Below are 15,000 nucleotides of genomic sequence, written 5' to 3' on the forward strand. Positions count from 1 at the left end.
GCTCCCAGTCTGGGCTCTCAGGGGACTCAGGACTCTGGTTTGGGGCTGCAGTACCTCAGTTCTCCTGAGAGGGCACAACAGCAGCACAGACCTCCTACAGGAGGCGGGTACTGGGTCTACATCCCCCCGGCACACACCGACTCTGACACAGGTACACACACACACACACACACACACACACACACACACACACACACACACACACACTTTGGGTCTAAACTCAGACCTGGATCCAAACCGTGTCATGCAGGAGCAGAGTGGAGGGACAGCGGAGGAGGCAGTGATACTGACCGCAGCTCCAGAGGAGGGACTCCTCCTCCTCCTCCTGCCCCAGCTGCAGGTGTCTCTGAGGGGCCCTCTGACGCTCAGACTCCCCTGGCTGGACCCGCCTGGCTGCTCTGTGGTTCACCTGCAGCTGTTGTCTACAGTCCTCCTGCGGGGGGCGCCGCACTGCACTGTAACATCCCTGAACACACACACAGGGTCAGTATCTGCACCCTCTACCTTTAACTGAACCAGAGTCACAGATTTACCCTCTAACCAAAGATTCACTAACTTTACATGTTGTCTTTGACGTTGAGATACTGAGCTGTGTGTGTGTGTGTGTGTGTGTGTGTGTGTGTGTGTGTGTGTGTGTGTGTGTGTGTCAGCAGGAAGGCATGTGTGTGTGTGAATGTGAGAGGCTCAGAGAGGCAGAGCGACTGGAGGAAGAGAAGAAGAAACTACGACTGGAAACCAAACAACTACGACACACACTGAGACGACACAGGTAACACACACACACACACACACACATTTTCATCGGGGTAAACCTGTATTTCAGCTCTCAGTGGTTATTTTGCATCATCTAGTGAACTGGCTGTGTGCTGCACATTAAACACAGAGAAATGAAAATAATGGTTAGTTGCAGCTCTACAGCTGTTCAACCTTCCTCATCTAGTAATGCTATTCTAACCGTGTTGTGTGTGTGTGTGTGTGTGTGTGTGTGTGTATGTGTGTGTGTGTGTACAGGAGTGTGAAGCTGGTGTGTGATGAGGTGGAGTGTGTAGAGAAAACTCTGCTGAAGAGACGAGCCGAACTCCGTCAGGCTGACAGACTGCTGCTGGAGGCTCAGAGCTGCATACACACCACCAGAGACCAGGTACACACACACACACACACACACACACACACACCACCAGAGACCAGGTACACACACACACACACACACACACACACACACACACACCACCAGAGACCAGGTACACACACACACACACACACACACACCACCAGAGACCAGGTACACACACACACACACACACACACACACCACCAGAGACCAGGTACACACACACACACACACACACACACACACACCACCAGAGACCAGGTACACACACACACACACACACACACACACACACACACACACACACACACACCACCAGAGACCAGGTACACACACACACACACACACACACACACACCACCAGAGACCAGGTACACACACACACACACACACACACACACACACACACACACACACACCACCAGAGACCAGGTACACACACACACACACACACCACCAGAGACCAGGTACACACACACACACACACACACACACACCACCAGAGACCAGGTACACACACACACACACACACACACACACCACCAGAGACCAGGTACACACACACACACACACACACAGTGATTTTGAATCTAAAAGTTATTCCGCACCTTCCAACCAATCAGAATCCAGTATTCTCTGTGGCCCTGGGATAATTAATATTGATAAACTGTTCTGTTTTCAGACTGTATTTTTGTAGATCATGAGACCAACAGAGTGGTGACTCTTCTCATCAATTTCACCTTTCATATCAGATCAATAACTGAAGCTGATCAGCTTCATAGTTGTGAATCAGAGCCTCCAGTGTTTGGTGAATATGGTGGAAATATTCTGTTATTTCAGTGTCAGATTCAGCTGCAGCTCAGAGACATTTATTGTTAAACTGACACTCAGAACTGGACGAGAGGAAATAAAACTTCTGTCTGTCTCGTCCAGGCCAGATCAGCCCAGCGGGAGGCGGACACCTTGCAGCACAGAGCTCAGGACAGCGCCACCTGTCTGCTGGAAGCCACGCAGCACGTCAGGTAGACTCTCCAGCGGTGGAAGAAGTACTCAGATACTTTACTGCAGTAAAAGTACCAATACAGCAATATAAAAATACTCCATTACAAGTAAAAGTCCTGCATGAAAAATCCTCCTACAGTAAAAGTACATAAGTATTATGAGCTTGATGTAGTTAAAGTATTGCAGTAAAAGTACATAAGTATTATGAGCTTGATGTAGTTAAAGTATTGCAGTAAAAGTACATAAGTATTATGAGCTTGATGTAGTTAAAGTATTGCAGTAAAAGTACATAAGTATTATGACCTTGATGTAGTTAAAGTATTGCAGTAAAAGTACATAAGTATTATGAGCTTGATGTAGTTAAAGTATTGCAGTAAAAGTACATAAGTATTATGAGCTTGATGTAGTTAAAGTATTGCAGTAAAAGTAGTGGTTTGGTCCCTCTGACTGATATATTATTATATATGACATCATTAGATTATTAATAGTGAAGCATCAGTGTTAGAGCAGCATGTTACTGTTGTAGCTGCTGGAGGTGGAGCTAGTTTACACTACTTTATATACAGTTAGCTAGTTTAGTCCAGTGGTTCCCAACCTAGGGGTCGGGGCCCTCCAAAGGGTCAGCAGATAAATCTGAGGGGTGGTGAGATGATTAATGGGAGAGGAAAGAAGAAAAAACAAAGTTCTGATACACAAATCTGTTTTCAGTTTTTGGACTTTTTCTCTAATCTTTGATTTTTGCTGAAATATTGGATCATTTGAACATTTATTGAAATGAAAGCATGTGAGAAGTTTAGAGGGAAAAATCACTATTTGGTGGAGCTGTTAACAACTCATAGACATGTGAAATGTGACCCCGACTACACACTGCTTTTTGTAAGACGTCAAAAGACAAAAAGGTTGGAAACCACTGGTTTCATCTTTAACAATGTGTTGTATTTTAAAAGCTTGTTATATTATCCATTGTGTCAAATCTTCATCTGAAAAGTAACTAAAGCTGTCAAATAAATGTAGTGGAGTAGAAAGTACAATATTTCCCTCTGAGATGTAGAAAGTAGCATCACATGGAAATACTCAAGTAAAGTACAAGTACCTCAAATTTAAATACAGTACTTGAGTAAATGTACTTTCTACCACTGAAACTCAACAGGTTGACTTCTGACCTCCAGGCTCAGGTGAGGTTTAGGTTCGCTTCACTGTGGTTCTTTATCATCACTGTATGAACTGATGTGTCAGAGAGCTGCAGGAGGAGCTGGAGGAGCTGAGGAGGAGGAGGCAGCTGGAGGAGCAGACTCTGAGGGAGATGGAGGAGGTGCTGAGGAGCAGAGATCAGAAGTTCCAACAACTCAGCACGAAAACACACTCAGCTGCAGACAGGTACACAGTTAGAGCTGGACCATGTCTTTGAGCTGGAAGACTCACATGTTCTTTCATAATAGCTGGTTTAAATCTGTGCTGGTGCACTTCCATCAATTTTTCCATTATGATGTCCAACAAACTCATCCGTGAGATTCAGTTCAGCACATGACCTGTGGGGGCAGTATCAGAGAGCACGGTCAGCAGTAGACTCATATCTACGGAGCCTGAGAGGAGCCATGGTGGAAAAAATACTGTAAACACTTTCATGCTCCTGAGCTTCATCGTGGTGGGTTCATCCTCTAGAGGGTAGCGGGGAGCCGATCTCAGCCGATCTGATGTATACAAATAAATAAATAAATATGATGTATTATATTCTCCTAGTACATCCATGGTTACAGCTATAGCTTCCTGGCTGCCTTGGATCCAGTTTGGATCAGTAACTGAGTGATAGTTAGCTTGTAAACCCTCCTCCGCCTACTGCTGACGCACCTTCGCCAGCCGACTGATTGATCAAAAGATTGATCACATCAGAGCAGATTTCCACCTCCCTTGCCCTTCCGTGGATGTGTTGGATTATGTCAGACCAGTATCACTGCAGGATCATAGGAAAACTGTGAGACTCTCATCAACTCCCCTCGATATCATCCCAACAAAACCGCTTAAAGAAGCTGTGGAGTCAATCAGCCCGACACTGCTGACCATCATCAGCTCTCTGAGCTCCGGAGTTGTACCAGATATTTTTAAAACTGTTTGTGTTCAACCGCTGCTGAAGAGACAAGGTTTAGATACCTCAGACCTAAAAAAACTTCCAGCCAGTTTCCAAACTAACCTTCATTTAAAAAATCCTAGAGAAGGAGATGCTGGACCAGCTGCTACAGGCAGTTTCAATCTGTGTTCTGCAAGCTACACAGCACAGAATCAGCCCTCCTTAGAATCACAAAGATGGTGTCAGTGCAACCATTTGGTCCTTATAGACTAAAACAGTGGGCGGGTATTACTGGAACCACTCTGGACTGGTTTTCCTCGTACTTAGCCAGCAGGAAATTCTTTGTTTCTGTTGGGGAATTTACCTCATGAGCTGTTCAGACCAAACATGGAATACCACAAGGATCAATCTTGGGACCTGTTCGATTCACATGTTACCCCTGGAACAGATAATCCATCATCACAACATTTCCTTCCATCACTACGCCGATGATACACCGCTGTACCTGTCATTTAAACCTTCTGACACCAGTAAATTGGCCTCATTACATATCTGTCCACATGACATAAAAAGCTCAGTGTCCCAAAACTTCTTAGAATTTAACTCTGACAGAAGTTCTCATCTTGTCCCTGAACCCAAAACAAACGTAAAGTCAGCTATGTGAACCTGAGCGTTATTCTGGACGGTAACTGCAGCCTGGAGCAACATGTAAAGAAAGTAGACCAGTCATGTTTTTATCAACTGAGGAATGTTTCTAAAATTAGATCAGTTCTGTCCTTCAGTAGCACAGAGAAAATTAAAAATGCTCTTATATCCTCCCGCCTTGATGACTGATGCCTCGTTTACCTGCCTGACCAGTCGGGTTATGGAGCAGCTGGACTACCGACCGAAACTAAAACTAACGTTGTTATGTTTTGAATTTCCTCTCCTTTGGAAAGCACTTTGTGCCTAGTGCCTGAAAAATGCACTATAAATAAAATTCTTCTTCTTCTTCTTATTGTATCGACTCAATGCTGGAAAGTTTTGAGACCTCTTTATAAGAAGTCTCCACAGCAACAAATATTCAGTCAGAACAGCTGGCGGGACGTCTTTTGACGTCTTTTGACGTCTTTTGACGAAGGAAGATTTTCTGTTTGGAGGGATGATCAGACCCTAATCTGCACCCCAGTGGATTAAATGTTTAGCAGCCAGATACTCAAAGTACACAGTCATCAACCTACATCCAGACCTGATGTGTGTGTGTGTGTGTGTGTGTGTGTGTGTGTGTGTGTGTGTGTGTGTGTGTGTGCAGACTGGCTCTCGTGCTGTCGGACTGTCAGGAGGCTCAGAGGCGTCTGGACTCGGTGAACAGTCAGGTAACTTCACTGCTTCATCTTCACACAGTTTAACAGTAACTGTTCACACCTGAAGCTTCTTTTCCACAACGTTATTTCTTCTTTGTGTTCGTGTGAAATCACAGCTGTGGCTGAAATATAGTCGTCACTGCAAACAAAAGAGTGAAACAGTCGTCTTAAAGGTTTGTTTTCAGAGTTTAAACCTCTCAGCAGACGTAGTCTCTGCATCTATAACATCATTCTAAGATCAAACCAGAACAGCAGGTCTAGTTCTGTTTGAAGGACGTTTAAGCTGCTGAGACACACGGCTCCTGCTGAATCATTCATCCCTCGATCGACGTTGACTTTCAGAAGCAGCAGAGAGGACAAACCGTCCTCAGCAGGCTGAGGAACATCAGATGTTTATGGGACTAGTTTTACAGTCGGCTCCATGAGGAGAACACAAGAAGAAAACTGTGTTTGTCTCTCGTCTCTCTCGTTACATTTAATGAAATGAATCTGTTTCAGTGACGGACAACAGAAATGTTTTACATGTTGGATTGTTGTTAAAATCACAGTCTTCAGCTTCATGTAACTTATTTGCATGTGAAGCGGAATATGTGGGAGTGATGAAAGGGAAGAAGAAGAGATTAAATCATTTATCTTACTGTTTGTGGTCGTGGCTGCAGGTGGAGCAGCAGGAGCAGAGGCTGCTTCAGAGGAAGGAGGAGCATCACGCCGCTCTGAGCAGACTGAAGGAGGTCAGACAGGAGGAGCAGCGACTGCAGGACGCCGTCAAGGTGAGACGATACCTGTGTTTCCATCCAAGCTTCCTCCAGCCCCGCTGGAGAGACCAAACATGGCGGCGGACGTTTTTCACTATCAGCTCTTCTTCTTGGTGTTTGTATAACTGACACAGAGCTGCTGTCAGCAGCAGGAAGCTGTGATGTCATCACGCTCTCCATCACCAGGATGTGATGTCACGTCTCCATCGCCTCAGCTCTGACTGTCGCTCTGTTCATTACGTCTTCTTCTGTGTCTGCTTTGCTGCAGTCGACAGCAGAATCAGCACCAACTGTTTACTGTTTAATAATATAATAATATTCACTAAACAGTCGTGAAGGGAAACAAACATTAACTCTGAAATTTCAGTTAAAATTTGTGTTTCATTGGGATGAAAACTGCTGAGAGAACAGAAGAAGAAGATGATCAACTCCTCTCACCTGTGTGTGTGTGTGTGTGTGTGTATATATGTGTATATGTGTGTGTGTGTGTGTGTGTGTATATGTGTATATGTGTGTGTGTGTGTGTGTGTGTGTGTGTGCATGTGTGTGTGTGTGTGCATGTGTGTGTGTGTGTGTATATGTGTGTGTGTGTGTGTGCATGTGTGTGTGTGTATATATGTGTGTGTGTGTGTGTGTGTATATGTGTGTGTGTGTGTGTGTGTATATGTGTGTGTGTGTGTGTGTGTGTATATGTGTGTATATGTGTATATGTGTGTGTGTGTGTGTGTGTATATGTGTATATGTGTGTGTGTGTGTGTGTGTGTGTGTGTATATGTGTGTGTGTGTGTGTGTATATATGTGTGTGTGTGTAGGAGCTGTGGGAGCAGCAGGAGGTGCTGTTGAGTGAGAGGAGGTCTTCAGTCTCTGCTGTGAACGAGGAGGAGCAGAAACTCCTCACGCTGCAGTCTGAGCTCAACACCCACAGAGCAGGTGAACACACACACCTGGAGGGGGGCGGGGTTAAAGTTCACTTAGTAATAAAGACATAAAAACTCCACAGAATGGTTTTAGAAGGGGGTCGATCCCGAAACCCCACCAGGATGATGTCAGATGAGCTGTGAGTTCCCTCTACCTTTCAGTTCAGCACACAAACCTGCACGTTGCTTCTGCCAAGTTCAATCAACAGCTTGTGCAACAGAAAACCGTCCTGTACCAACAGCAAATTAAAGTAGTGAGTAAGTCCTAACCAGAGTTACAAGATGCTGTACGATGCAAACAACGATAGCAAGTTAAAAACAGGAAATAAGAGTAGAAAAAACAAAAGACTACACAGAGGACAAACAGTCAGATACATGAACAATAAGAAGAATAAAAGCTACACAGAGACAACAGCTAATTAAACAACACTGTGTCCCACCGGGCTCCAAGCTCCTCGTTCATATCAGTAGAAGAAGAATGAAAGTAGCAATATTACAATGTAAAAATGCTTCATTACAAGTAAATGTGTGAATATTTCATCTGCGTTCAAAATCTTACCAAAGTATTTTCAGCTTTATGATGAAACAAAGTCAATTTATAATCCCATAACCATAGCAACCAAACTGCTTCCATCTGAGTAATTATCAGTGAAATTATTTAGTAATTTATGACAAGAACATGCAAGAGTTTGAGAGGATTCTGTAAATCATTGTGTAGCATAAATGTTTTTCTGTGTTCATATTGTTTATCATCTCCTTGTTCACACGACCCGTCAGATTTAGATTAACATCTCTGTGTGTCCAGAGCTGAAACGGGTCCTTCAGGAGCTGCTTGCAGAGCAGCAGGCTTTGGAGGAAGTGAAAACCAAACGCACCCAGACTCTCCAGCGGCTCCACAAGAAGAAAGACGAGCTGCACAGAACCAAGGACGAGCTGCACAGAACCAAGGACGAGCTGCACAGAACCAAGGACGAGCTGGACAGAACCAAGGACGAGCTGCACAGAACCAAGGACGAGCTGCACAGAACCAAGGACGAGCTGGACAGAACCAAGGACGAGCTGCACAGAACCAAGGACGAGCTGCACAGAACCAAGGACGAGCTGGACGGAACCAAGGACGAGCTGGACGGAACCAAGGACGAGCTGCACAGAACCAAGGACGAGCTGCACAGAACCAAGGACGAGCTGCACAGAACCAAGGACGAGCTGGATGGAACCAAGGACGAGCTGGACAGAACCAAGGACGAGCTGCTCATGAAGCAAGAAGAGTTGGACAGGAAGCGGGATTTGTTGGACGGGATACAGGACGAGGTGGAGAAGAAGAAGGACGAGCTGGTGAACAAGCAGCACAAGTCGGACCAGAAGAGACACAAACTGGACAAAATGCAGGATGAAGTGGAGCGGAAGAGGGAGGAGCTGGCTGCGCTGCAACAGGAAGTTGATTCCCACAGAAAAGAGTCAGAGTCACGTCTCAAAAATACTAAACAGCAGCGAACAGAACTGCAGGTTGGTAGAAAATATTTCAGTTCAGAGGAGTCACACAAAAACTAACATATTATTGTAGCTGATGATTCTCACACTTTCCTTTCTCTCCTCATCATTTCTTGGATATAAATCAACTTTAATATCTATAACTTGGTACGAACTATCTATATTAAATGCAGCCAACCGTGCAACAAATATAGAGAACAAGGGTTCAAACAAACAAACAGTTGTCTGGATTTCATCTTCCAAATATGTAACTTATATCATTTTCTGGTGTCTGAAAAACACAGATAAATGTGTGATATATTGTCGTGCGGTGGAAGAGGAGGAGGAGCTGACGTTTGTTTGTGTGCAGGAGCTGCAGGAGGAGCTGAGCAGGAGGAGGGAGGAGAGCAGCAGCCTGCAGGAGCAGTGTAAACACCTGGAGGCCAGACGGAGGCACGCCGACAGGTACGCACACACACACACACATATATATATATATATACTGTACATACAGTAACAGTCTGGACACACTGCACCTGTTTCATTGTTAAACATTGTGTGTAGAAATCTACTCAACTAAACAGCGTGTAGTTTATTCAGAAGCAGAGGTGAATATTCTGGTACATTTTAAAACCAGGTTCCACCTCTGGAGGAGCTCCCTCTCATGGCCGAAGACGGTTACTGCAGTAAAAACTGTTGTGTGTTATCAGTTATCGTCCACTTACACTAACATGCAGTAAAATATGAGACTTTGACTTTCTGTTTTTTGTGTGTCAGGTGTCTGTCAGCGACGGAGGCGGAGCTTGCTAAACAGAGGGAGGAGCATAGCCGCGCCCAGCTCCTTAAACAGGAAGTGATCCGAGATACAGCAGCCGCTCAGGAGCAGCTTAATGGTTTGACATCATCACTTACAATAAAAAGCATAACAAAAAGATTAAACTACAACATATTAATGATCATATACAGACATTAATATACGAGGTATAACATCAGTATTCTAGTACATACATCTATAAGACAGGAAGAGAGTTATTCATTGAAATATGGTCCGACGACGTTATAAAAAGTCAACTGGAAAAAACGACTCTTTCCAAGAATCAGAGAGGATGAGAGAGCGAGGATATGAGAGGACGGGAGACTAACGCCACCTGAGGAGAAAGAAATGCAATAATAATATGATATATGATGGTAGCGATAGAAAGCTACCAGCTGAACTGACAACACGCTGACATCAGACCAGCAACCACCACGACTGAAACATGAAGCCAAGAACTGCAGTTCCTCAAATGACCACTTGAGGCTCCAATAGGGAGTCAATCCCCATAGACCTCCATGTTAAAATGCCCAACTTTACAGCAGAAATAAACATGTTTACAGCCTGGTACAAACAACGGTTTTGGTCTCTAAAGCTAATTTCCCCGTTCATGACAACTGTACGGGGGTGAATTTTTATATAACTCACCCGTTTACATTTTATTAAGGCTTAAAGTTAAAGCATGATGAAGGTTGTGGCTGCTTTGAGTGACAGGTGGATGCCGTTACAGGGAAGTCGCTACCATGGCAACAGTAATGGTTGGGTAACATAACCATGGCGTAACCCCAGATTCACCTAAAAAAGTCTGTTTCAGTCTTGTTTTTATTAAAAGAGCCTCTAAAGAGTCGGATGATCAGTTATTTCAAGTAAGTACGTTTTGTTTTAATGGTTTAAAGCCTGTTTTTCTTCGCTAGCCAAAATTAGCATTAGCATTAGCATTATCACAGTTAACCATAGACTGTAAATGCATCGTGCTATCCAAGCTAGCAGCTAGCAGCTAGCAGCTAGCGTTAGGTTCAGCTCCACCCTCTCGTCCAAACATGGTCACTTCTGGCTCCAAAAATCAAATCAAACCAAAAAAAGAGACGCAAACTCAAGGCTTTGAAACGAGTCCACAAACCAGTGGCTACGTCACGGCGGCTACGTCACGGTGGCTACGTCAGTTATTCTTTACAGTCGATGCGTCAGACGCCCGTCTACTAACCAATCAATGTCAAGTATTAGGAGACGCAGCCCACGTAGGTGATGACGACAGGACGTAGGTGCGTCATGTAAAGATCTTTAGTGCACTCGCGTAATTACAACGTGAAACCAAAACTAACCAGATCAAATGTATAGAATGTAACAAAAAAGGCTCCATAACATAGAAATATAACACAGACTATAATATAACAAAGTATATGTATCAGTTTCTAATTATATTTGATTTTTAATTTAATTACATTTAATTCTTAATTGGAATTAATGTTAAATTGTTTTAATTTTAATATTGAACTTTCATTATATAATTTCATATGCTGAAATATAATAAAGACTCGTTAGACTATAACACAGATGCTGTGTGATGAGTTCAGTGTCTGCTGATGATGAAGCTGAATGATGAAGAGGATGTCGTTTGTGTGTTGCAGAGAACTCGGAGCTGCTGTCGCTGCTCAGTGAACAGCTGGAGCAGAAGAAGAAGCAGCTGCAGACTGTTGAACAGGTGAAAACACTTGGACACAGGCGACGGAGCTGCGTCTGAACTGTGAGACGCGTTTTTCTGATGAGTGTTTGTTTGTCGCCTGCAGGAGCTGAACGAGTCCAGTCAGCAGCAGAGAGCAGAACACATCCAACACAAACAGGTCCGGTTCATAATAACTCTTAATTACAGAGCTGCAGTGATTCTTACATCAATTGTTCAGTTGTCAACTATTTAATTAATTGCTAATAATTGATTATAAATTCATTGTTTTGAGTCATATTCTTCTTAAACGTGAATATTTTCTGGTTTCTTTAGTAAACTGAAAAAACAAAACAAGACATTTGATGACGTCGTCTTTGGGAAACATTGATCCACATTTTATAGATCAAACAGCTGATCGATTAATCCAGAAAAATGATCGACAGATTAATCTTGAAAATAATTGCAGCCCTACTTGATTAATAACAGTTAATATTTTAAAATAAGTAATAATAATAATAATCTTCAAAGTCAATGTGATATTCATTTTAATTTAATTTGATCCTATTTTTATGTGTCTTTGTTTTTATTGTTTTATCATAAATGCTGTGATTTGCTGCTTAATGTTAAAGCACTTTGTGTTGCATTTATTATTATTATTAGTAGTAGTAGTAGTAGTAGTATAGTAGTAGTATAGTAGTAGTATAGTAGTAGTAGTAGTAGTAGTAGTATAGTAGTAGTATAGTAGTAGTATAGTAGTAGTAGTAGTAGTAGTATAGTAGTAGTATAGTAGTAGTAGTAGTAGTAGTAGTAGTAGTAGTATAGTAGTAGTAGTAGTATAGTAGTAGTATAGTAGTAGTAGTAGTAGTATAGTAGTAGTATAGTAGTAGTAGTAGTAGTAGTAGTATAGTAGTAGTAGTAGTAGTAGTAGTAGTAGTAGTAGTAGTAGTAGTATAGTAGTAGTAGTAGTATAGTAGTAGTATAGTAGTAGTATAGTAGTAGTAGTAGTAGTATAGTAGTAGTATAGTAGTAGTAGTAGTAGTATAGTATAGTATTGCATTACCAGAAGCAAAATAAACCAGCCTGTTAAACCTGTTAGCACAGGTCCAGTGGTCCAGTGTTTACTGGTTCTCTGTCTCTCAGGTGTCTGCTGGGTTGGATGATGTTAAAGCTGCAGCGTGTCAGCTGGAGGACAGGGGGCGCCGTCTGAACCACCAGCAGCTGCAGCTCAACCAGCTCAGTCAGTCAGCACTTTGTTCCCAGATACACATTCATCCATTCATGCTGTCCCCAGATATATATTCATCCATTCATGCTGTCCCCAGACATATATTCATCCATTCGTACTGTTCCCAGATATATATTCATCCATTCATACTGTTCCCAGATATATATTCATCCATTCATACTGTTCCCAGATATATATTCATCCATTCATTTTGTCTTCAGATATACATTCATCCATTCATTTTGTCTTTAGATATACATTCATTCATTCATTTTGTCCCAGATATATATTCATCCATTCATTTTGTCTTCAGATATATATTCATCCATTCATTTTGTCTTCAGATATATATTCATCCATTCATTTTGTCCCAGATATATATTCATCCATTCATTTTGTCCCAGATATATATTCATCCATTCATATATTCTTTGTGCTGTACCTGTTTGAGCTAAAACGCTTGTGTTTGATTGGTTCTGCCTTATCAGGTGAGCAGCTGTGGCAGAGAGAGAAACAGCTGCTTTGTGAGGAGGAGAGGCTCATCCACATGAGGGCGGGGCTACAGCGGGAAGGGGAGGAGCTAATTCAGACAGAGGAGGAGCTCCAGAAGAAAGAGAAGGTGAAGCATAGTAATAATAAAAATATTAATTTGATTTCTGTTTTTCCAGCTAAAATGAGCTGCAGATAATTGGACACCAGGATGCTGGCGTGCATGTGAACCTGCTCATTAACACACTCGTTAACGTGTGTGTGTGTGTGTGTGTGTGTGTGTAGGAGGAGGACAGCAGGGAGGTGTTAAAGGAGGAGGACGAGTCTTTCTATCTGTCTACAGCTGGTCTGAGATCAGCTTTCAACACTGAGGTGAGTCCTGAAGCATCAGACACAGAAACATGACAGACGTCAAACCGATGAAACAGAAACTTTATTTAAACGTCACCAGAACGCAGCAGGAAACACTAACTGCTGTTATATCACAGTCATCAGATTACAGTTTGTGTGTTAAAGGCAGAACATTTCAGTGATACATAAATGCTCAAAAAATAACTAAACAGATGGTTAATGGATAATTAAATGGTGAAACTTCAGTTATTAATAAAAGAACAGACTCAAATCAATATTCAGACCCTGAAATACAGAAAAATAAATGTAGAAATACTTATAGACTTATTTATGTCCTGATTAATGTGATGCATTCACACATTTAGTCATTTATATTTACACTGAATTATGTTTTAATGCATTCATATATGTATTTATTTCATTTAGTTTAGTTGTTGTCAGTTTTTCCTGGTTTGGACTTCTTAGTTTCAATGAAGGGAAATCTGAACGCTGCAGCATATAATTATATTGTAGACGTCAGTGTTCAGCTTTGTGTCAACAGTTCAAAGATAAATATAAAGTTGTGTGTGTGTGTGTGTGTGTGTGTGTGTGTGTGTGTGTGTGTGTGTTTGCAGGAGGAGAGGTGGAAGGTTGAGTTGCAAAGAGAAAAACTGAGACAACAAGAAGACCGACTAAAGGTAGAAATGATTTTATTTTAATAAAACTGGATTTGAGCCAAAGAGTCCAAATAAAATCACAAACAGTAAAGACCTGATGAGATCCAGATGATCCAGTCTGACTTTATTCATGGTTAAGTAAGTATAAATAGTACCACTATTTATCATTAGTAATCCATTAATAAATGGTTTATAACTCACTATAATGCAGCTGTCAGCAGATATAAGTGTTTATTAATGTATGTATTAGTTATTAGTAACAGCTGTGGACACACAGAAGTGTTTGCTGCTGTAGAAACACACAATGAATGAAAATATAGTCAAATATGCTAATTGATAAATAGGAGGACAAAGTGAAGCGTTTCCACTTTTTGTTTATAATGTTCAAACGTATAATTAGAATTATTATATATAATATTATTATTGAGGAACAGTCTGACCTTCAGGTGAACCCTCTGCTGTGTGTCCAGTGCAGATCGGTCCAGGACATGTTAGCCTAGCTTAGCACAAAGACTGGAAACAGGGGGAAACTGTTAGCCTAGCTTAGCACAAAGACTGGAAACAGGGGGAAACTGTTAGCCTAGCTTAACACAAAGGCTGGAAACCGAAGGAAACTGTTAGCCTAGCTTAGCACAAAGACTGGAAGCAGAGGGAAACTGTTAGCCTAGCTTAGCACAAAGACTGGAAGCAGAGGGAAACTGTTAGCCTAGCTTAGCACAAAGACTGGAAGCAGAGGGAAACTGTTAGCCTAGCTTAACACAAAGACTGGAAGCAGAGGGAAACTGTTAGCCTAGCTTAGCACAAAGACTGGAAACAGGGGGAAACTCTCCTTTTCACGTCTGTGCACCTGCTCCACAAACAAGATTAAACATGTTAATCAGACAGATTTGAAGTTGTTGGAAGCTGTATTGTTTTAAGATATCTTGGACTGATCTAAAGTGTCCGACTGTTCCTTCACAGTGAGTGAATTAAACCTGACTGACTGTTGTGTTGTTTTGTATTTGAGGCTCGTCTTCGCTGCAGTTTGTGGAACCAGCAGGAGAATCTGGAGGTGAGACGACTGGAGACGGAGGAGAGTTTACTGGGACTGAAACACAGACTGGACCAGCTGGACTCACTGCTCACACACACTGAAACAC

General features: G+C 42.3%; 1 protein-coding gene across 1 annotated transcript in view; it reads left to right on the forward strand.

The window, feature by feature from the left end:
• The window catches only part of cntrl (centriolin), a 42,032-nt gene that overhangs the window by 26,326 nt on the left and 706 nt on the right, over nt 1–15,000 (forward strand). Inside the window, exons 12-30 of the mRNA XM_044333690.1 lie at nt 1–151; nt 251–483; nt 654–769; nt 1,012–1,141; nt 2,045–2,133; nt 3,350–3,490; nt 5,470–5,533; nt 6,181–6,291; nt 7,089–7,206; nt 7,999–8,699; nt 9,034–9,128; nt 9,441–9,556; nt 11,106–11,179; nt 11,265–11,318; nt 12,281–12,377; nt 12,854–12,984; nt 13,140–13,226; nt 13,820–13,882; nt 14,868–15,000. The exon at nt 14,868–15,000 is cut by the window's right edge and continues 706 nt beyond it. Of these exons, the coding sequence (XP_044189625.1) occupies nt 1–151; nt 251–483; nt 654–769; nt 1,012–1,141; nt 2,045–2,133; nt 3,350–3,490; nt 5,470–5,533; nt 6,181–6,291; nt 7,089–7,206; nt 7,999–8,699; nt 9,034–9,128; nt 9,441–9,556; nt 11,106–11,179; nt 11,265–11,318; nt 12,281–12,377; nt 12,854–12,984; nt 13,140–13,226; nt 13,820–13,882; nt 14,868–15,000 (2,704 nt within the window). The remainder of the gene's footprint in view (nt 152–250; nt 484–653; nt 770–1,011; nt 1,142–2,044; nt 2,134–3,349; nt 3,491–5,469; nt 5,534–6,180; nt 6,292–7,088; nt 7,207–7,998; nt 8,700–9,033; nt 9,129–9,440; nt 9,557–11,105; nt 11,180–11,264; nt 11,319–12,280; nt 12,378–12,853; nt 12,985–13,139; nt 13,227–13,819; nt 13,883–14,867) is intronic.

The sequence above is a fragment of the Thunnus albacares genome, chromosome 2 (genome assembly GCF_914725855.1).
Source record: "Thunnus albacares chromosome 2, fThuAlb1.1, whole genome shotgun sequence".
NCBI lineage: Eukaryota > Metazoa > Chordata > Actinopteri > Scombriformes > Scombridae > Thunnus > Thunnus albacares.